This window comes from Bufo gargarizans, unplaced genomic scaffold (genome assembly GCF_014858855.1).
Source record: "Bufo gargarizans isolate SCDJY-AF-19 unplaced genomic scaffold, ASM1485885v1 original_scaffold_1365_pilon, whole genome shotgun sequence".
In the NCBI taxonomy this organism is placed as follows: domain Eukaryota; kingdom Metazoa; phylum Chordata; class Amphibia; order Anura; family Bufonidae; genus Bufo; species Bufo gargarizans.
The window spans coordinates 18,675-42,161 of NW_025334325.1; the positions used below are offsets into that span (position 1 = coordinate 18,675).

The window sequence follows — 23,487 nt, forward strand, 5'->3', positions numbered from 1 at the left end:
GGTCCAAGTATGGGGGGTCAGGCACGCAGGAGACCAGGGTGGGGGGTGGGGGACGTAGGGCTGGAGAAGCCACTCTCTCACCATAGTCGTCTTCACCCTCGGTCCATTCCAGCAGGGTCGCCCCTTCAGCTACTGGCACCGTAGTGGCAGGACGCTGGGAGAGGGACTTGGCGTGCGGGCGACCCTTGCGCTGGCGGGATGTAGGGGAGCTGGGCTGCCCTGATCCACCTTGTCTTCTGTGGGGGAGGCAGCAGTGCGGGTGACCGGCACTGGCGCAGCTCAACCCCGGGAGAAACAGAGAGGTCTAGTGCGTCTCTGTTGTCCCTGATGATCTGGAACAAAAAGAAAAGAAAAAAGTAAAAATCTAAATTTAAACAAGGAGAAAACAGCCCTGCAGAGCAGGGAGTGTCTTGCCTCCTTGGACACTAAGCAAAAACTGGCAGTCTCTCTCTCCAGGCTGAGGGTATAGCTGATGGAGGAGGGGCTTAACAGTTTTCACTTAGTGTCACGCCTCCTAGGGAGATGAGCTATACCCAAGGTCTTCTGTGTCCCCCAAGGAAATTGGGCGAGAAAGTCAGACTGACTTATAGGAAGGGGAGCGTCCATTCTGCAGCCGCTCAGGGGGTGTGTACTTTCTGCTGCAGCTCTCTCCCCATCACAGCTCAGGAGGCAGTTGAAGGATAAAACTGAGCATGTGCGGCCATCTCAGTGACCAGGACAAAGAAAGAAAAAAACAGCAGGTGGCGCTGTACAGGTACATTTTATTGCTCACTGGCTATGCAAAATTTTTAATGACATGCAATTACAAAAGAATTCAGATCCAGGTGCTGGGTTTGAAAACTGTAGAATATTTTTAGTGGGATAAGCCCTTTAAGGAAAGCCAGTACCTTGGCTAAACCCCTATACCCTGAAGGGGCAATATCTGTGGTGAAAATTGGCACCATTTTTCCCTGCAGATAAATTTTTTTTTTACTAGGTAACTGCATGATGAATCTGCAGTGTGCGGATTCCTGGTGACGTACTATAACTATGGAGGGCGTAGTAGTGTGCGTGACCCGGGGGCAGGAGAGCAGCTGGAGGTCCAGACCGGACTATATATAACATGGCGGCAGACTCTGTGCACACAGCCAGGTTACAGAGGATTCACCAGAGACGTACTCCGGACGACGTGGCAGAAACAGCTGCTGGAGTAAAAATATCCTCCACACTTAGAAGGATAACCCAGAAAGACCCGGATACATGGGTGCGCTCTGCCAATATGGAGTCTCTTCGCTATAATCCCTGTCTGCGCTCACTATGCCACAGAACACTCTGCAGAAATATGGGGGGGGGGGAGGAATTCTCTTCTGTAATTGAAACCATCTGAAAATTTATACTACAGAGCAACACCTAAATGTAAGGGCCCATTCAGACGGCACATGGCCGGCACTGTAATATAAATAGGACTTGCTTTATCTTTCTTGCGGGGCCGCGGAACGCAACTACAGATGCAGACAGCACACGGTGTACTGTCCGCATCTTTTGCGGCCCCATTAAAATAAATGGGTCGGCAGCCGTTCCACAATTTAGTCATCTGAATGAGCCCTAAGCCAGACCCCCCACCACAAAACAAGATTCAGGTCTGACACCAAATGAAGATAATAAAAGAAATGGTGTACAAAACAGAAAAAAAAAAAAAATACAAGATCTATAGTCATCAGGTAAAACAAAATGGAGTCAAGGCATACACAACATTGGGCTTTCTTTCTCCACACTACCTAGCAGCAAAACAGGCCTCGTTGCCCCTAGCGACCAATCACAACGCAGCTTACAAGTTGCCAGAGCAGTTTGAGAAATGAAAGCTGATCTCTGATTGGTTGCCATGGGCAACAAGGCCCGTTTTGCTGCTAGGCAGATAAACCAGGCCCAGGGACTGAAATTACTCCTGATGAACATATATAAATTACTTCTATACACAAATCTCAGACCATGAAGCACCAATAGCTTTCTAATGACTATTTAAAATTTCTAGAAGGGGAATAAAGGGATTGCCCAAGATTAGAAAAACATGGCTGCTTTCTTACAAACAGTGCCACAACTGTCCAGAGACTGTGTGTAGTATTGCAGCTCAGCTCCATCCCCTTAACCACTTCAGCCCCGCTAGGTGAAACCCCCTTCATGACCAGAGCACTTTTTACACTTCTGCACTACACTCCTTTCACCGTTTATCGCTCGGTCATGCAACTTACCACCCAAATGAATTTTACCTCCTTTTCTTCTCACTAATAGAGCTTTCATTTGGTGGTATTTCATTGCTGCTGGCATTTTTACTTTTTTTGTTTTTAATCAAAATGTAACGATTTTTTTGCAAAAAAATGACATTTTTCACTTTCAGCTGTAAAATTTTGCAAAAAAAACGACATCCATATATAAATTTTTCGCCAAATTTATTGTTCTACATGTCTTTGATAAAAAAAAAATATGTTTGGGCAAAAAAAAAAATGGTTTGGGTAAAAGTTATAGCATTTACAAACTATGGTACAAAAATGTGAATTTCCGCTTTTTGAAACAGCTCTGACTTTCTGAGCACCTGTCATGATTCCTGAGGTTCTACAATGCCCAAACAGTAGAAAAACCCCACAAATGACCCCATTTCGGAAAGTAGACACCCTAAGGTATTCGCTGATGGGCATAGTGAGTTCATAGAACTTTTTATTTTTTGTCACAATTTAGCGGAAAATGATGATGATTTTTATTTTTATTTTTTTCTTACAAAGTCTCATATTCCACTAACTTGCGACAAAAAATAAAAAATTCTAGGAACTCACCATGCCCCTCACAGAATACCTTTGGGTGTCTTCTTTCCAAAATGGGGTCACTTGTGGCGTAGTTATACTGCCCTGGCAATTTAGGGGCCCAAATGTGTGAGAAGAACTTTGCAATCAAAATCTGTAAAAAATGACCGGTGAAATCCAAAAGGTGCACTTTGGAATATGCGCCCCTTTGCCCACCTTGGCAGCAAAAAAGTGTGACACATCTGGTATCGCCGTACTCAGGAGAAGTTGGGGAATGTGTTTTGGGGTGTCATTTTACATATACCCATGCTGGGTGAGAAAAATATCTTGGTCAAATGCCAACTTTGTATAAAAAAATGGGAAAAGTTGTCTTTTGCCAAGATATTTCTCTCATCCAGCATGGGTATATGTAAAATGACACCCCAAAACACATTCCCCAACTTCTCCCGAGTACGGCGATACCAGATGTGTGACACTTTTTTGCAGCCAAGGTGGGCAAAGGGGCACATATTCCAAAGTGCACCTTTCAGATTTTGCAGGCCATTTTTTTACACATTTTGATTGCAAAGTACTTCTCACACATATGGGCCCCTAAATTGCCAGGGCAGTATAACTACGCCACAAGTGACCCCATTTTGGAAAGAAGACACCCCAAGGTATTCCGTGAGGGGCATGGCGAGTTCCTAGAATTTTTTATTTTTTGTCACAAGTTAGCGGAAAATGATGATTTTTTTTTTTTTCTCTTTTTTCCTTACAAAGTCTCATATTCCACTAACTTGCGACAAAAAATAAAAAATTCTAGGAACTCACCATGCCCCTCACAGAATACCTTGGGGTGTCTTCTTTCCAAAATGGGGTCACTTGTGGGGTAGTTATACTGCCCTGGCAATTTAGGGGCCCAAATGTGTGAGAAGAACTTTGCAATCAAAATGTGTAAAAAATGACCGGTGAAATCCAAAAGGTGCACTTTGGAATATGCGCCCCTTTGCCCACCTTGGCAGCAAAAAAGTGTGACACATCTGGTATCGCCGTACTCAGGAGAAGTTGGGGAATGTGATTTGGGGTGTCATTTTACATATACCCATGCTGGGTGAGAGAAATATCTTGGCAAAAGACAACTTTTCCCATTTTTTTATACAAAGTTGGCATTTGACCAAGATATTTTTCTCACCCAGCATGGGTATATGTAAAATGACACCCCAAAACACATTGCCCAACTTCTCCTGAGTACGGCGATACCAGATGTGTCACACTTTTTTGCTGCCAAGGTGGGCAAAGGGGCGCATATTCCAAAGTGCACCTTTTGGATTTCACCGGTCATTTTTTACACATTTTGATTGCAAAGTTCTTCTCACACATTTGGGCCCCTAAATTGCCAGGGCAGTATAACTACCCCACAAGTGACCCCATTTTGGAAAGAAGACACCCCAAGGTATTCCGTGAGGGGCATGGCGAGTTCCTAGAATTTATTATTTTTTGTCGCAAGTTAGTGGAATATGAGACTTTGTAAGGAAAAAAGAAAAAAAAAGAAAAATCATCATTTTCCGCTAAATTGTGACAAAAAATAAAAAATTCTAGGAACTCGCCGTGCCCCCCACGGAATACCTTGGGGTGTCTTCTTTCCAAAATGGGGTCACTTGTGGCGTAGTTATACTGCCCTGGCAATTTAGGGGCCCAAATGTGTAAGAAGTACCTTGCAATCAAAATGTGTAAAAAATGGCCTGCGAAATCCGAAAGGTGCCCCTTTGCCCACCTTGGCTGCAAAAAATTGTCACACATGTGGTATCGCCGTACTCAGGAGAAGTTGGGCAATGTGTTTTGGGGGGTCATTTTACATATACCCATGCTGGGTGAGAGAAATATCTTGGCAAAAGACAACTTTTCCCATTTTTTTATACAAAGTTGGCATTTGACCAAGATATTTTTCTCACCCAGCATGGGTATATGTAAAATGACACCCCAAAACACATTCCCCAACTTCTCCTGAGTACGGCGATACCAGATGTGTCACACTTTTTTGCAGCCTAGATGCGCAAAGGGGCCCAAATTCCTTTTAGGAGGGCATTTTTAGACATTTGGATCCCAGACTTCTTCTCACACTTTCGGGCCCCTAAAAAGCCAGGGCAGTATAAATACCCCACATGTGACCCCACTTTGGAAAGAAGACACCCCAAGGTATTCAATGAGGGGCATGGCGAGTTCCTAGAATTTTTTTTTTTTTGCATAAGTTAGCGGATATTGATTTTTTTTTGTTTTTTTCTCACAAAGTCTCACTTTCCGCTAACTTAGGACAAAAATTTCAATCTTTCATGGACTCGCCATGCCCCTCACGGAATACCTTGGGGTGTCTTCTTTCCGAAATGGGGTCACATGTGGGGTATTTATACTGCCCTGGCTTTTTAGGGGCCCTAAAGCGTGAGAAGAAGTCTGGAATATAAATGTCTAAAAATGTTTACGCATTTTGATTCCGTGAGGGGTATGGTGCGTCCATGCGAGATTTTATTTTTTGACACAAGTTAGTGGAATATGAGACTTTGTAAGAAAGAACAAAAACAAAAACAAACAAAAAATTTCCGCTAACTTGTGCCAAAAAAAATGTCTGAATGGAGCCTTACCAGGGGGGGGGGGATCAATGACAGGGGGGTGATCAATGACAGGGGGGTGATCACCCATATAGACTCCCTGATCACCCCCCTGTCACTGATCACCCCCCCTGTAAGGCTCCATTCAGACATCCGCATGATTTTTTACGGATCCATGGATCGGATCCACAGAACGCATGCGGACGTCTGAATGGAGCCTTACAGGGGGGTTATCAATGACAGGGGGTGATCAGGGTAATCAGGGTGATCACCCCCCTGTCACTGATCACCCCCCCTGTAAGGCTCCATTCAGACATCCGCATGATTTTTTACGGATCCATGGATACATGGATCGGATCCACAAAACGCATGCGGACGTCTGAATGGAGCCTTACAGGGGGGTGATCAATGACAGGGCGGTGATCAATGACAGGGGGTGATCAGGGAGTGTATATGGGTGATCACCCGCCTGTCATTGATCACCCCCCTGTAAGGCTCCATTCAGACGTCCGTATGCTTTTTGCGGATCCGATCCATGTATCCGTGGATCCGTAAAAATCATACGGACGTCTGAACGGAGCCTGACAGGGGGGTGATCAATGACAGGGCGGTGATCAATGACAGGGGGGTGATCAGGGAGTTTATATGGGGTGATCATGGGTGATCAGGGGTTTATAAGGGGTTCATAAGTGACGGGGGGGGGGGGGGGGGGTGTAGTGTAGTGTGGTGTTTGGTGGGACTGTACTGACCTACCTGAGTCCTCTGGTGGTCGATCCTAACAAAAGGGACCACCAGAGGACCAGGTAGAAGGTATATTAGACGCTGTTATGAAAACAGCGTCTAATATACCTGTTAGGGGTTAAAAAATTCGGATCTCCAGCCTGCCAGCGAACGATCGCCGCTGGCAGGCTGGAGATCCACTCGCTTACCTTCCGTTCCTGTGAGCGCGCGCGCGTTCACAGGAAATCTCGCGTCTCGCGAGAAGACGCGTAGATGCGTCCAGGAGGAATAAAGCAACCACCTCCCGGACGCATATACGCGTACAGCGGTCGGGAGGTGGTTAAAGGGGTTATCCATTTTCAGGAGGAACCTAGACAAACCCCAGTATCCGCCTGACCAGGTAAGTGCTCACCTGAATGATGCTGCACCAGTGCTCCTGGCTGGGCGCTATTTACCTGGCTGCAGCAGTGACATGTCAACAAAATATGATTGCTGCGGCTAATCACTGGCCTCGTCGGGTGCACCGCTGAGGCCAGTGATTGGCTGCAGCAGTCACATGTTGTCGGGAGAACAAGAACTGGATCCTTCAGGTAAGTACTTATCTGTTCCTCTTTTCAGGCACAGCCCAGGGGTTGTTCAACTCCTCCTGAAACAAGACAACCCTTCCCTTTAAATAGAGATGAACTGCAATAAGACACATACAACCCACTGAACAGGTGTGACGCTATTTCTGATAGAAAACAGGATTCTTCTAATCCTGGACAATCCCTTTAATACTGCCGCATGGAACATTTTACCATTTCTCTCTATGCAAAGCATCTCGAGAGCCTGTCCTTTATCCTAACATGTTCGATTTAAAGGGGCGAGCCTCTGTATGTGCACTGCTGCGGATGTGTTGGGGACGGTACACTAAAGCTACTTTCACATTAGCATTTTTTGCGGATCAGTCATGGATCTGCAAAAACGCTTCGTTACCAAAATACAACCGCATGCATCCGTCATGAACGGATCCGGCTGTATTCGTGATCCATCACGAACATTGAAAATCAATGGGGGACGGATCCGTTTTCTATTGTGTCAGATAAAACTGATCCGTCCCCATTGACTTACATTGAGAGTCAGAATGGATCCGTCTTGCTCCGCACCACATCGCTTGCAGTGTTATTCTGTCCGCGATGGGAGCGCAACCAAATGGAACGGAATGCATTTTGGTGCATTCAGTTTCGTCCAGTTTTGTCCCCATTGACAATGAATGGGCACAAAACTGGAGCGTTTTCTTCTGCTCTTGAGATCCTATGACGGATCTCGATAGCGGAATTGAAAATGCTAATGTGAAAGTAGCCCAAGCTGCAAGTTAAACCACTGGTGCCAGGGTCTGATGGTTTAACATGCCTCATCAGGGTGTATGGTATCGATTAATTACCTGAAGCCTGGTGAACCTTTTCCAAAATGGCTGCTGATGGACAGTCATGTGACCAGTCCAGCCCATTAGTGTAGTCCACGGACTAACACTGCTGTGGACGTGCGCAGTCCGGACGCAGTGTTTGTCCCATCATACCCATTTATGGCAGAGCTATTGGATGTGACATGTAAGTCTGACAGGTGCAGACCCCACTTATATCCACAATGAGGGTCTTCCAAACCGTGTCCTGCAGCCACCGGCCACAAATATCTGATCGGTGGGGCTCCTGTGAGTGCCGCAACCTCCTCTCAGCTTACCATGCACAGTGTCGTACACTGTACAGTGGCTGTGCTTGGTATCACGCTCAGCCCCATTCTCTTCTATGGGACTGAGCTGCTCCTAGGCCATGTGACTGATGAACGTGGATTCATTTTTCCATTGCATTATACACTGCTCGTTTCCATGGTTACGACCACCCTGCAATCCAGGGTGTTTGCATGCTCTAGGAAAAAGCACCAGTCTATGTGCGATCCCGTGGCCCTGGCCAGTAGAAAGCCACTTTTTCCTATAGTGTGCCAGCACGACCACGGCTGCTGGATTGCAGCAGTGGTCGTAAACCCTGGATATGAGCAGTGTATAATGTGATGGAAAAATGAATCCAGCCAGCAAAGGAGGCAATATGGATAAAAATACATTAGCAAGTGCCTTGTATTAACTTTATCTACATAATAAAGGCCACTTGCTGAAGTCAGACAACCCCTTTAAGAGTTTGGGAGGTCCGCATTTATCACTGCAAGGACGCTCCTGAACATCCTTGGAGGGAAGCAGCTGCACACCAGTCATGCAGCTTCAGAAGCAGAGAGCCCATTGTTAGTGGCAACCGGGCTGCCCATTGAGAAGGCAGAGACAACAGCCCCTGCCTTTCAATCTCTATTCATTGAGCGCAATGCATACAGATCAAGCCTGCTCCACACGCCTCACGTGATTGCCTGCTAACTGCAGGAGCTGCTGGGTCTTAGAAGGCCCAGATCAGCTCTGCAACTCAGACATGTTATAAACTCCAGGAGCTGTATGGGGGTCAAAAATCTTTCAATTATACCTTCTCTCTTTTGGCTCACAATCACTGATGGAAATCTCTGATGAAACACTAACATTTCAAGGAGGTTTCGGGCTCTGCAGGTACACCCCCCCGCAAAAAAACTGATAACACTCAGCTAGACCTCCATTGCAGACTGCTGGCAGTTCATTCACCAATTGAGTAGGAATAATAGAGGACTGACAAGATGCATATAAGTGGATGCTCCACAATTGTTATTACATGGGTGATGCAAGTAGTTACTAAACCAGACATGTCAGGAGAGGGGACGGGGTGGCGCTTTTTCAGGAAGAGATAGACTTTCCGAATCCTGGACAAACCTATAAAGCAACTATTCATCCATACCTCTGTCTGCTCCATTAGATTTGAACCTAGTAATCCAGCCTGGGGAGCAAGTCGGGCCAGGTACCTGATGATGGAGTTCGCATCAGTAAAAGAGACGTGTCTGTGACAGAAGAGAGAAAAAAAAGTTTTAAATACGTATTATTATTTTCAGAAGGCGGCAGAAAAATTACCACCATGTACCCTGCTCCCTCATTGCTTCCCCAGGACCCCTCCGACCCCACGACTACTCCAGCACATCTGACACCTATCTGATCACCACACTATACACTTATAATAAACATTCCAGAACAGGCATGAGTCAGGGCTAATATAAAGATCATTAAAGATTCTGACTCATGCCTCGGTCTCCTCCCCGAACGCAGCCTAGTGCGGAGGGGGAGATACTGAGCTTGGAAATATATCTATAGGATTCTATTATTTAATTTAGTATTCTCATGTAAAAATCTGTTCAAATGCCACCAGGACTCTTATGAAACAACATGCGAGTCCTGTTACCCCCCCCTTCCCCCGCCAACTCACAGTGGCTGACACTTTCACCTGTATTAGGCTAGTTTCACACTTGCGGCAAGACGGATCCGACAGGCTGTTCACCATGTCGGATCCGTCCTGCGGCTATTTCGCCGTGCCGCCGCTCCGTCCCCATTGACTATAATGGGGACAGGGGCGGAGCTCCGGCGCAGCACGGCGGTGCACGGAGAAAGCCACCGGACTAAAAAGCCTGACATGCAGTAATTTTAGTCCGGCGCCCTTTCTCCGTGCACCGCCGTGCTGCGCCGGAGCTCTGCCCCCGTCCCCATTATAGTCAATGGGGACGGAGCGGCGGTCCGCGGGCACGGCGAAATAGCCGCAGGACGGATCCGACATGGTGAACAGCCTGTCGGATCCGTCCTGCCGCAAGTGTGAAACTAGCCTTAGTTGGTGGAAAATGTAAAGCAGGGTTGAAGCAGGACTCACAGACTCTCTCTATGAGTGGGTGAGGGAAGCAGGACTCACAGGTTCTGTCTCTGAGTGGGCGGCAGGGGGGGGGGGGTGTTGAAGCAGGACTCACAGGCAGTGATGGCCAGTTCGCATGCGAAAACATGCGGGCTGCCATCTTTTCTCACAAGTCCGGCGAGGCTCAGGTAAGTCCTTACCTGTGCGCGAGCCGGTCTGAAATCAAATGCGGTCACCGGGAGCAGGCAGTTCCGAGAATAGCCACCGGGGGCCTTCATCGGGCTGTTCTCGGAACTGCCTGCTCCCAGTGACCGCATTTGATTTCAGACCGGCTCACGGCACAGGCACAGGTAAGGGCTTAGCTGCGCCTCCCCGGACTTGTGAGAAAAGATGGCAGCCCGCATGTGTTCGCGGGCGAACAATGCGAACTGGCCATCACTGTTCACAGGTTCTCTCTATTAGTGGGCGGGGTGGGGGTGTTGAAGCAGGACTCACAGGCTCTCTCCAACAGTGGGCAGGAGGAGGGGAGCAGACTCACAGGTTTTCTCTATGAGTGGGCAAGTGGAAATCAGGACTCAGGTTCTCTATGAAAGGGCAGAGGGAGAAGGACTCACAGGCTTCCTTCATAAGTGGGCAGAGATAAGCAGGACTCACAGGCTATGAGTTGGCAGAGATAAGCAGGACTCACAGGCTATGAGTTGGCAGACATAAGTTTTCTCTCTGAGGGGGCAGACTGAAGCATATCACTTCCTGACAGAATCTGTGCAGAATCCACAGCCGGTAGCCGCATATGGATTATCCCACTGAATAGGCTGAATGCAGACTCCAACTGGACACTGTTGTGAATTTCCCGCACCTCAGCCTTCGGACAAATTTTTCCAAAGTGTATTTTGGCCGTGTGATCAATTGCATGTTATCAATGACCATAGCAAACTATAGCACAAATTAAGAGCTTTAGGAAGAGATTACGCACTCACTCTGACACTCGCAGGGCAGTCTCTTTTCCGTCCTCCACATTAACCTCTACTTTCCCTTTTAGATGTTGCACAGTCCACAATACGGCTGAAAAAAAAATAAAAATAAAATAAAAAAAACACAAAAGGACTGAATTAGTGGAAAAAGTAATTCGGTGGAACAAGGTAGAAAAATCTGTGTCATCACCCAACTCATGTGCAGTAAGCCAGGGCTCGACAAATCCCAGGCGCCAGGTCGCCATGGCGACCAGGAATTTAGTCCTGGCGCTTGGGTATTTGTCAGCCCGTTTTCAAAGGTGCCTGGGCGATGGGTGCGGAGCGCTGTTCTGTCCGGAGGCAGCACAGGAGTGGAGATGAGCGGAGAGCTGTGTGACGGTGCCTTAGGTTCCCTATACCCGGCTGCTCTTTGGACACACTCCCTGCCCATGGCTGAGCGTACGCCGCGGAAGTCCACTGTGACAGACGTGATGAGGAGAAGCGCCGCCCTGCCCCCAGCGGGCTCAGGCCACCCATGTGCTCTATAAGCGGAATGCAGAGTCTGGCCTGGCAGCACGTTAAGCAGCTGCTGTGTCTGATGGGCCGGAGGCCTGACCTGCTGTGCGGGGGCCATAGCGCTGACCTGCGCCCTCCTCGTGGCTCTCAGGTTCACCTGCAGGTAACTTACACGCCTCCAGTGCAAATTACTACTACTCTCATCCAAGTGAGGCAGGAGCCTGAGGTGTCAGCACATGTACACTGTATGCCATAGTCCTATATACTGTACATATATCATGGTCCTGTATACTGCGTATGTAACACAGTATACAGCACGTACACTGAATGTCAGTCATATACTGTACATATATCATGGTCCTGTATACTGCATATACCATACTATACAGCACATGTACACTGCATATGTAACTAGAGTTGTTGCGATACCAAATTTTTGATTCGGTTTCGATACCATGAAAAAGTATTGCGATACTCGATACCATTCGATACCACGCGAAAAAAATAAACCAAAAAAGCCACGTGCATTCCACATGTTTAAAAATGGCGAATCGCGCAGTTTTTATTAATTTTTTTCTGTTCCGGCGTTCACCACCTAGATTTTTTTTTTATATTTTAATAGTTTGGACTTTTCTGACGTGGCGATATGTAATATGTTTATTATTTATATATTTTATATATGTGAAATTGGGAAAAGGGGGTCATTTATACTTCATATTTTGGTGGGGGTTTTTTTTACACTTTTTATTTAATAACTATTTCCCCCCTTAGGCTACTTTCACACTAGCGTTCGGGTGGTTCAAACGGGGCTCACAAGCGGCCCCGAACGCTTCCGTCCAGCCCCAATGCATTCTGAGTGGATGCGGATCCGCTCAGAATGCATCAGTCTGGCAGCGTTCAGCCTCCGCTCCGCTCAGCAGGCGGACACCCGAACGCTCCTTGCAGCGTTCGGGTGTCCGCCTGGCCGTGTGGAGGCGTGCGGATCCGTCCAGACTTACAATGGAAGTCAATGGGGACGGATCCGTTTGAAGATGACACAATATGGCTCAATCTTCAAACGGATCCGTCCCCCATTGACTTTCAATGTAAAAGTCTGGACGGATCCGTCTGAAGCTACTTTCACACTTAGAATTTTTGTTAACAATATAATGCAGACGGATCCATTCTGAACGGAGCCACCGTCTGCATTATATGAGCGGATCCGCCTCAGACACAAGTGTGAAAGTAGTCTTAGTTTGAAGGAGCTAACGAGCCGAGCAGAACGCTTCCGTCCAGCCCTGATGCAGTCTGAATGGATGCGGATCCGCTCAGACTGCATCAGTCTGGCGGCGTTCAGCCTCCGCTCCGCTCGCCTCCGCACGGACAGGCGGACAGCTGAACGCTGCTTGCAGCGTTCAGCTGTCCACCTGGCCGTGCGGATCCGTCCAGACTTTTAATGGAAGTCAATGGGAACGGATCCGCTTGAAGATGACACCATATGGCTCAATCTTCAAGCGGATCCGTCCCCCATTGACTTTACATTGAAAGTCTGAACGGATCCGCTCAGGCTACTTTCGCACTTATAAATTTTTCTAAGTTATTAATGCAGACGGATCCGTACTGAACGGAGCCTCCGTCTGCATTAATATGATCGGATCCGTTCAAACGCAAGTGTGAAAGTAGCCTTAGATGGTACTTTGGGGGTCACTTACTATTAATGTGAGGCACATGGGGTCCATGCCAAAGACTCCAAAAGCATGCGCCCAGCCTGACATTAAAAATAAGTGACCCCCATCATGTTTAAAACATGGGTAGTGGCAAGATTGGGGTTAATGAGTCACATTAACCCCAAATCTTGCTGGCTGTCTTCCTTATAGATATGGTTTTTGCCTGCCTTTATTTTGAGGCAGGCTAATCATCACTCTTGCACTGGGTCTGGCTGTGGGCTAGGCTAGGTACCTGCTATGCTGGGCTGGCTGCTTTTCAGTCTCACTGACTCTGGGGCTCGGGCTGACGCTCACTCGTCTCAGTCAGACGGCGCAGCACACAAGACAAACGTGAGTGACTCAGTTAGGAGTCAGGACGGAGGAGGAGGCTGCTCCGCTGCCGCTGGTGCCGTTCGCTGAGCTCAGCGCTCACTCGTCTCAGTCAGACGGCGCAGCACACAAGACAAGTGTGAGTGACTCAGGACGAAGGAGGAGGCTGCTCCGCTGCCGCTGGTGCCGTTCGCTGAGCTCAGCGCTCACTCGTCTCAGAGTCAGACGGCGCAGCAGTTTATTACCTCCCCCGTCCCTCCTCCTCCTTTAATTAAACGCACAGTCATTGGTGGCAGTGATGCAGGCATCTTCAGAGCCCGCTTACTCCATTGGGCTCAGCGGCGGCAGCGTCATAGGAGGGAGGGAATCCCTCCCTCCTTCTCCCTCTCCCGCCTTCTCCACTGTCTTTCTGGCGGAGCGCCATGTTGTGTCATAGGAGATAATGGGCTGCGCAGCCCAGTATCGAAAAAGTGCAAATCACAGTACCGAATCGATACTTGTAAAAAAGTATCGATTGGGTATCGATTTTTCGATACCCGCAACAACCCTATATGTAACATGGTATACAGTATTATTGGGGGGGCTCTATGGAGAAGTGGGGGGGGGAGCACTATGGGCGAATCTACTGGGGGCTTTATGACGCGGCTCCGCCTGGCTCCTAACTTTTTTAGCTGGCTCCTAGATTCCAAGGAAATTTGTCAAGCCCTGCAGTAAGCTATGTAACACGCGTGTAAGAGATATTACAAAAATAATCTTGTGTGGGGTCTAAAGCTGCCCATACACAGTCAGCTACACCCACTAGATATAATGACCATTTAATATCTACAGGGAGCCCGTGAAGCAGGATCAGGCATGACGGATTTGACATATCCTACTATGTTCTGTATACGGCTTCGATGCAGACCTGTCTCTATGGTAACAGACTACAAACCAACCCAGCGTAGTCTGATCCTGCAATCTTGCAAGTTTTTCACTGCTCTGGCCTTAGGCCTCTTTCACACTTGCGTTGTCCGGATCCGGCGTGTACTCCACTTGCCGGAATTACACGCCGGATCCGGAAAAACGCAAGTGTACTGAAAGCATTTGAAGACGGATCCGTCTTCAAAATGCTTTCAGTGTTACTATGGCACCCAGGACGCTATTAAAGTCCTGGTTGCCATAGTAGTAGTGGGGAGCGGGGGGAGCGGCATACTTACAGTCCGTGCGGCTCCCGGGGCGCTCCAGAGTGACGTCAGGGCGCCCCATGCGCATGGATGACGTGTCCATGCGATCACGTGATCCATGCGCTTGGGGCGCCCTGACGTCACTCTGGAGCGCCCCGGGAGCCGCACGGATGGTAAGTATGCTGCTCCCCGCTCCCCACTACACTTTACCATGGCTGCCAGGACTTTAGCGTCCCGGCAGCCATGGTAACCATTGAGAAAAAGCTAAACGTCGCATCCGGCAATGCGCCGAAACGACGTTTAGCTTAAGGCCGGATCCGGATCAATGCCTTTCAATGGGCATTCATTCCGGATCCGGCCTTGCGGCAAGTGTTCCGGATTTTTGGCCGGAGCAAGAAGCGCAGCATGCTGTGCTATTTGCTGCGGCCAAAAAACGTTCCGTTCCGGAACGGAAGACATCCTGATGCATCCTGAAGGACGGACTGTCCATTCAGAATGCATTAGGAAAATCCTGATCAGTATTCTTCCGGCATAGAGCCCCGACGACGGAACTCTATGCCGGAAGACTATAACGCAGGTGTGAAAGAGCCCTTACATGGAGAAGAAAAGCAAATTATAACATCTCACAAAAGGGACAGCACCGGCACAGATGAGACATTTATGGCCATTGTGGCTCATCAGACAATGAAATCCGGTCATAAAAAGAAAGCGAGCAACAAAAGAGAAAAAACAGCAATGAAAGTGAAGTTCCCCCGGGGGCAGGGATCGCCGAGGCTCAACTACAATGCTATGTATAACCAGCCTCTGTCCGGGAATCTGCCCTCCAGTCCAAAGACTACGGTGTCAGAGTTTTTGGATTTCAGCATCATCGATACGCTGAAGAAGCTCCGAGCTCTTGATGTCTCGTCTTGATCCATTTAGTGCTATGATCTTACATGTTCTCCAGACATATATACATCTCCAGAGAAAGTCTATGCCCAAGAATAGCACAGTCTACTACACATACCACAGGGAAAAAAAAAGGTATACCAATGTACACCTGCCGAAAGGAAAAAAAAACTCGTGGCCTCTGTTCGGTAAACTGATCCCTATGGAGGCCACGGGCTTTCCCAATATATATGCCGAACATGGGTCCCTTGATGTAACGTGAGCATAGCTTTACAAGGAAGGTCTCATGAGGACATCCCTTAAGCCTCATTGACACGTCAGTGTTCCACGAACAACACACGTCCCCATTCCTTTCAGGGTCCATTCACACGTCAGTAAGTGTTTTGCGGATCCGCAAAACACTGACACCGGCAATGTGCACATGGCCGGCACTATAATAGAAAATGCCTATTCTTGTCTGCTATTGCATTTTTTTTTTTGCAAAGCCGCGGAACGGAAGTGCGGACAGCACACTGTGTGCTGTCCGCATTTTTTACGGCCCCATATGGAGTGTATTACTGTACAGCGGCAGCACGAAGCGCACGGCGTCATAGCAACCAATGACGCGGTTCGCTCGTGCACTTAGCAGGACGGCTTTTCACGGACTGTGGTCCGTGAAAATCCACGTATGTGTGAATGAGGCCTTAAAGGGACCTCCGGTCTAAACATAAACATAATTTACTTCTCCGACATGTTGACGAGCTACAAAGCGCATGACTGGGCTGCAATACAGTGTCAGGAACATTACAATCCTCTGCAGAACAGGTTTTTCTGGTACAAGCCCAGAGGCCTCCTAGATATTGATCCAGAAGGGTTTCATTTTTATTTGTCTGACAATAAGAACTGTCAATCATCCAAAGAACCCAAAAAGTTAGACGACGGCGGTAATTTACTGGAAGCACTGGAGTCCTGGCTCCTGGGAAAGGCCTGCTAGAAAATCCCTCAACTTCACACACCCTGACTTTCCAAATACGAGGCATTCAACTCGGATTTACGATAATAAAAAGTTCAACCTGTTATTAAAGGCTTCTCCAAGACCGACTGAGAACTCGTTTTATACGGCCGGGTAGGCTGCAGGAGTTAAAGGGGTTTTCCAGGACTCTTATATTGATGATCTATCCTCAGTACTGGCCTAGGAGAGGTCACAGTGTTGATCGGCGGGGGGCACCAGGAGCTGGACCCCCACTGTTCAGACATTGATGACTTATCCTGAGGAAAGGTAATTAATACTGGAAAAAAACACTTAAAAACAACCAAAAAAAAAAAAGCTAAAAGGACCACTAGCAACAGGTGAGTTTTAAGCACCCATAATGTCTCCAAGAAAGATGGCCAACAGAGCAGGACCCTAACCTAAAATGAAAAATGAAGCAACTAGTCTTCACTAAATATTTAAATAACGTTCAAAGCTACGTCTCCATGGTAACAGACTACAAACCAACCCTGTGTAGTCAGATGCTGCAGTCACACTCTCTTCAATCTCACCCCCCCCCCCCCCCCCCCAGCCCATACTAACATTTGTCAGGTCAGTGGGGTAATCATGGAGAGGCAACATAACCGCAAGATCTGACTGCGCAGTTTGTAGTCTGGTACCGTGGAAACATAGTTCTGTAGAGGACATACAAACATAAAACGACGATCGCAAAAAGTGTTAACTCAATATGCCAGGGGTGGAAAAAGCTCAAGATTTCCAGTAAACTATATGAAAAAAAATATATAAATTAAAAAGAGAAATGCATGGTAGCGCTGCCGTGGGTCCGCCTCGTAGACGCGCTCTGAATCACTATCCTACGATAAAGCCAGGCCATTTTCAGGAATCCATTAGCTTCGCTCCCGGGTGAAGTTGGCCTTAATTTATCATCCATTATGCATCATCTCCCGGCCATTAATCAGCTTGGATCAGAAAAAGGGCTCCTTGTCATACAGCATTACTGAGTAAGGGCAGCATGTCATATTCCAGAGGTGAGACAGAGAGGGCTATCCCTCTGTACGGTGGCTGCTGCCCCCCCCCCTTGGGGTCTTACGATACGTATTACTTCTATAGGCTTTAAGGGGTTATCCAGAAATTGATAATGATTACCTATACTCAGGATCGGTGGAGGTCCAAGACGCAGCACCCCCGCTGATCAGCTGTTTCAGGGGGCCGTAATGCTCACCGGAGCTCTGGCGAGCGTGGCGGCCTCCCGGCAGGTCACCGAGCACAGCGCCGTACATAGTGTAATGGCAGTGCTTGATATTGCGGCAATCCCCACTCACTTGAATGGGGCTGAGCTGCAACCAGGTCATGTGACCGATGTACGGTGACGTCACTGAGCTAGGAGGCGGCCACAGTGCTCACTGGGCGCCCGGCCTCTTCTAACAGCTGATCCGAGGGAGTTCCAGGCATCGCACCAACGCAGATCTGATAATCTTTCCCAGACAACCCCTTTAAAAAAAGGAGTCGCCACGAAAACCACTGAGCAGATCCACCAAATCACAGACGTTTCCGCTTTAAAGGGACCCTGTCACCTACTTTGGGGCCACGAAACTATCAGCATGACATCACCAAGTAGCCTGGCCGTAGCAAACCCATCCGGCGCTTGAGATGCAGATCGTTCTGATGGGATGGTCACATCTAGGATGAAAGGCATCACAACCTGCGACCGCAGAACAGGCACATAACGTAGTGTTCATGGCTGGAGACGTACCCGCAGCACGGGCGAGGGGTGATGAGACAAGAGGAATAATATCGCCAACCCCAATCACCCTGATAGGGGGTCTCAAGCGATTGGGAAAGTGTCATCAGGAAACAACCTATTGTTTATATCTAGTTATATATATATATATATATATATATATATATATATATATATATATATATATATATATATAAAATTTTTAAAGAATTTTGGATGATGTTATTTTTCATTTTCCATGCCCATATCTATATTTAAAAAAAAAAAAAGGTATAAATTCCTGCAAGTTTCGCACTGGCCACTAAGCTTAATAATAGGCTCCACTTCTTCCTCTGTACAGATATCTTTACTGAAGTTATCTGCCTATCATCCTAGGCAGAATTGCAATGCCAGGTAACACCTCTGTGTATAGATAAGACATGATCCTCCATACACAATAGCCGATATCACAGCTTATCTGCTCCCTCCTCACCTCTGCACAGGTCACAGAACATGCCTAGAAAACACCCCCATAGAAGTCAAAAACTACTGTGTCTGTGGCCCATGTGGCTGCCGCAAATCATCTCTCTAAGGGCTCATGCACACGACCGTATGTGTTTTGCGGTCCGCAAAAAATATGGATGACGCATTTCATATTTTGCGGAACGGGAACAGCCGCCCCCTAATAGAACAGTCCTATCCTTGTCCGTAATGCGGACAATAATAGGAAATGTTCTATTTTTTTTTTTTGCAGAGCGGACATACGGAAACGGAATGCATACGGAGTAACTTCCGGTTGTTGTTTTTTTGCGGACCGTTTGAAATTTATAATTCTGCATATGGTCTGGAAAAGAAAAAAAAAGGAATGGACACGGAAAGAAAATACGTTCGTGCGCATGAGTCCAAAATGCTGTTAGCAGCTTAGGCAAGATGGCCGCCCCCCATAACCAGGAACTGGAAGTAGAAAAAAAAAAAAAAAAAAAAAAAAAAAAAAAAAAAAATGCAATCAGAAAATAAAAATTTTAAAATTTAAGGTGCGTCACTGTCTGGTTTTAACCTGTCTGACAACGCTCAGCTTGCCTTTCTGATTTGCAAAAATGGAAGCTGCACGATGATTGGTTGCCATAGTGACTATCTTTTTTTTTGCCCACTCCGAACCCGTTGCAGCCAATCTAGTGACCCTTCCCAACCCGTCTCCTCCAGAGAGCGATTAAAATGGCTAATATCTGGATGTTTGGGTCCTACGCGAGATCTGTGCGGTCCACTTAAAGGGTAGTCTCCACGTGACCGCCCATTTCTGTAGTAGGGGCCGGCCTGGCAGTAAGGGGATCATCATGGGTATGGACACCCCCACCTCCCCTAGGGCGGCGCTATAAAGGGATACTGCCCTCTATGACGTCCAGATACCCCTCAGGAGCTGACCTTTAAAGGGGTGGTTCAGCCAGCTAAAAAAAAACATACAAAATGGTATTAAAAAAAATCACCTTACCGACCCCCTGCATCTCCTGTGCCCATAGTTCCCAACAGTCCCAAATTTGCAGGGACTGTCCCAAAAAACAGTGTCTTGGCAACTTCAAGCTGTGCCGGTATGTGGGTGGGGACTTCACTTGTACTGAGCATGCTCAGTTCGCCGGGTAGGAAAATATCTCAGAACACCGGTCTGAAAATGGGAGTGGCTTCTGTAAATCCGCCTCCGAGTGGGCAGTGCTTACACGTCCTGAAATTACCAGCAACCTTCTGGACTGTAAAACTACAACTCCCAGCATGCAAACATGCTCGTCTGCTCTTCTAACTCCCATAGAAGTAGGGAAGGAGGCATTCTGGGAGTTGTAGTTTCTGAAGAGCCAGTCTGGTATGTGTTCATTCCAACACTTCCCTGGTCTCCACACGGACATCTGGACACATGGGTGACCCCGAGAAAAGGCGGGGGATAGGCGCTCATTTAGTCATTTTATGCCATCGTTAAAAAAAAAGTCCCGGGTCCTATCAGGGTACGGGGGCCCCATTCAGTCACACGTCTGGCGTGTAACGCCGCGGAGGTACATAACATGAGGAGGAGATGTCAGGAGCAGAGGAAGCCTCCGCGTCATACATGTGACAATTGGATAACCCCAGGGCACACTTCCTATTCGGTCACATGAAGATTATTGGGGTACACCCCCCCCCCCCCCAGTAATATCGCCCCTGCCATGTAATATTACACGCCTTGCTTCCAAGTGTCATTTTGCGCAGGGTTCCCACCACCTGATGGCTAGAACAGGGACCAGCAACCTCTAGTGGTTGTGAGACTACAACTCCCAGCATGCTCCATACACTTCTGCGGGAGAACAGCAGGCAGGTGCGCATGCTGGGAGTGGTAGTGTCACAGAAGCTTGCCAACCCCAGGGATAGACCGTAAAGGGACGTGTCAAACGGTAATGTCATAGAGAAGCCGACAGAGCATGCTGGGAGTGGTAGTGTCACATAAGCTTGCCTACCCCAGGGATAGACCGTAAAGGGACGCGTCAAATCAGTAATGTCATAGAGAAGCCGACAGAGCATGCTGGGAGTGGTAGTGTCACAGAAGCTTGCCAACCTCCGAGAGACCGTAAAGGGACGCATCAAATCGGTAATGTCATAGAGAAGCCGACAGAGCATGCTGGGAGTGGTAGTGTCACATAAGCTTGCCAACCCCAGGGATCGACCGTAAAGGGACGCGTCAAATCAGTAATGTCATAGAGAAGCCGACAGAGCATGCTGGGAGTGGTAGTGTCACAGAAGCTTGCCTACCCCAGGGATCGACCGTAAAGGGACGTGTCAAATCAGTAATGTCACAGAGAAGCCGACAGAGCATGCTGGGAGTGGTAGTGTCACAGAAGCTTGCCTACCCCAGGGATCGACCGTAAAGGGACGCGTCAAATCAGTAATGTCATAGAGAAGCCGACAGAGCATGCTGGGAGTGGTAGTGTCACAGAAGCTTGCCAACCCCAGGGATAGACCATAAAGGGACGCGTCAAATCGGTAATGTCACAGAGAAGCCGACAGAGCATGCTGGGAGTGGTAGTGTCACAGAAGCTTGCCAACCCCAGGGATAGACCGTAAAGGGACGCGTCAAATCAGTAATGTCATAGAGAAGCCGACAGAGCATGCTGGGAGTGGTAGTGTCACAGAAGCTTGCCAACCCCAGGGATAGACCGTAAAGGGACGTGTCAAACGGTAATGTCATAGAGAAGCCGACAGAGCATGCTGGGAGTGGTAGTGTCACAGAAGCTTGCCAACCCCAGGGATAGACCGTAAAGGGACGTGTCAAATCAGTAATGTCATAGAGAAGCCGACAGAGCATGCTGGGAGTGGTAGTGTCACAGAAGCTTGCCTACCCCAGGGATGGACCGTAAAGGGACGCGTCAAATCAGTAATGTCATAGAAGCCGACAGAGCATGCTGGGAGTGGTAGTGTCACAGAAGCTTGCCAACCTCCGAGAGACAGTAAAGGGACGCATCAAATCGGTAATGTCATAGAGAAGCCGACAGAGCATGCTGGGAGTGGTAGTGTCACATAAGCTTGCCAACCCAAGGGATCGACCGTAAAGGGACGCGTCAAATCAGTAATGTCATAGAGAAGCCGACAGAGCATGCTGGGAGTGGTAGTGTCACAGAAGCTTGCCTACCCCAGGGATCGACCGTAAAGGGACGTGTCAAATCAGTAATGTCACAGAGAAGCCGACAGAGCATGCTGGGAGTGGTAGTGTCACAGAAGCTTGCCTACCCCAGGGATAGACCGTAAAGGGACGCGTCAAATCAGTAATGTCATAGAGAAGCCGACAGAGCATGCTGGGAGTGGTAGTGTCACAGAAGCTTGCCAACCCCAGGGATAGACCATAAAGGAACGCGTCAAATCGGTAATGTCACAGAGAAGCCGACAGAGCATGCTGGGAGTGGTAGTGTCACAGAAGCTTGCCAACCCCAGGGATAGACCGTAAAGGGACGCGTCAAATCAGTAATGTCACAGAGAAGCAGACAGAGCATGCTGGGAGTGGAAGTGTCACAGAAGCTTGCCTACCCCGGGGATAGACCGTAAAGGGACGTGTCAAACGGTAATGTCATAGAGAAGCCGACAGAGCATGCTGGGAGTGGTAGTGTCACAGAAGCTTGCCAACCCCAGGGATGGACCGTAAAGGGATGCGTCAAATCAGTAATGTAATAGAGAAGCCGACAGAGCATGCTGGGAGTGGTAGTGTCACAGAAGCTTGCCTACCCCAGGGATGAACCGTAAAGGGATGCGTCAAATCGGTAATGTCACAGAGAAGCCAACAGAGCATGCTGGGAGTGGTAGTGTCACAGAAGCTTGCCTACCCCAGGGATAGACCGTAAAGGGACGCGTCAAATCGGTAATGTCATAGAGAAGCCGACAGAGCATGCTGGGAGTGGTAGTGTCACAGAAGCTTGCCTACCCCAGGGATCGACCGTAAAGGGACGCGTCAAATCGGTAATGTCATAGAGAAGCCCACAGAGCATGCTTTAACTACAAGCACCATCATTCTGCAAGGCACCGAACAGAGCACGATGGGGCTTCTAGTTCGTCCGATACATCAAAAATATGCCTCTATGGGGACTACAAGTACCAGCACAGCCAGCAATACATGACACAGAGATGATGACAGAGCATGCAAGCCATGACAGCTGCGGCCAGCCCCTAATCTGCAGACCACGCCCCTCCCGCAGGATGGGAACTACAAGTCCCAGCACGCCACGCCTACTGGGGGATGCCACGGCACGCTGGGACTTGTAGTTTCCCTGAAGCACGCGCTCTATCAGAAAGCAGTCGGGACGGCCAATGACGTAGCTCCCCTCACCCAGTGGAGGACTCGGGCTGCTGGACACGGTCAGACTCAGCGCCATCCTTTTCTCTCCTGATCTCGAGCCCAGGCGCTGCCACGAAGCCGCCGACTGAATGAGAAAGAGAGAAGGCGCTTCCGCCGCTCACGTGCTCCAGCACTGCCCACAACACCGCCACACTTCCGGCCTCCGCCATTTTGAGTGTGGGCAAGGCGTAAAAGGCCGCCATGTTTGATTCGGAATGACAACGTGTCGCAGATTGAAATGCTTGTGTGTGCAAGCCTGGTAAAAGTCACATCAAAGCTCTGGGGGCTCGTTGCTAGGAAACAGTTAGAGGGCGCTTCTTCCTAAGACTGAAGCGGCCCCTGCTGAGCGCGCCCTGAACCACCAATCAGCTTCCAGCTCACATTTTTCAGAGCAGCTTTACAAAATGAAAGCGGTGATCTCATTGGTTGCTATGGGCAACCGCTGTATGTTTTGCTTCTTTTGTTTATATGGATGCTCCCCACTGTTTTACCCTGGCCCTCTTTGTGAAGTGGCATGGCAAAGGGTCCTCTGAGATTTGGATATTTAAAAAAAAAAGCTAAATTTTAAAAATA

The 23,487-nt window shown here is 48.4% G+C and overlaps 1 protein-coding gene across 1 annotated transcript in view; it reads right to left on the bottom strand.

Annotated features, from left to right (window-relative positions):
- The window catches only part of LOC122923208 (bifunctional glutamate/proline--tRNA ligase-like), a gene marked incomplete at its 3' end in the record, with an annotated part of 40,527 nt that extends 17,499 nt beyond the window's left edge, over positions 1–23,028 (bottom strand). The window contains exons 1-3 of the mRNA XM_044273956.1: positions 22,906–23,028; positions 10,830–10,914; positions 8,920–9,019 (exon numbers count right to left, since the gene is read on the bottom strand). Coding sequence (XP_044129891.1) covers positions 8,920–9,019; positions 10,830–10,914; positions 22,906–22,951 — 231 coding nt within the window. The remainder of the gene's footprint in view (positions 1–8,919; positions 9,020–10,829; positions 10,915–22,905) is intronic.
- Positions 23,029–23,487: the final 459 nt, after the last annotated feature.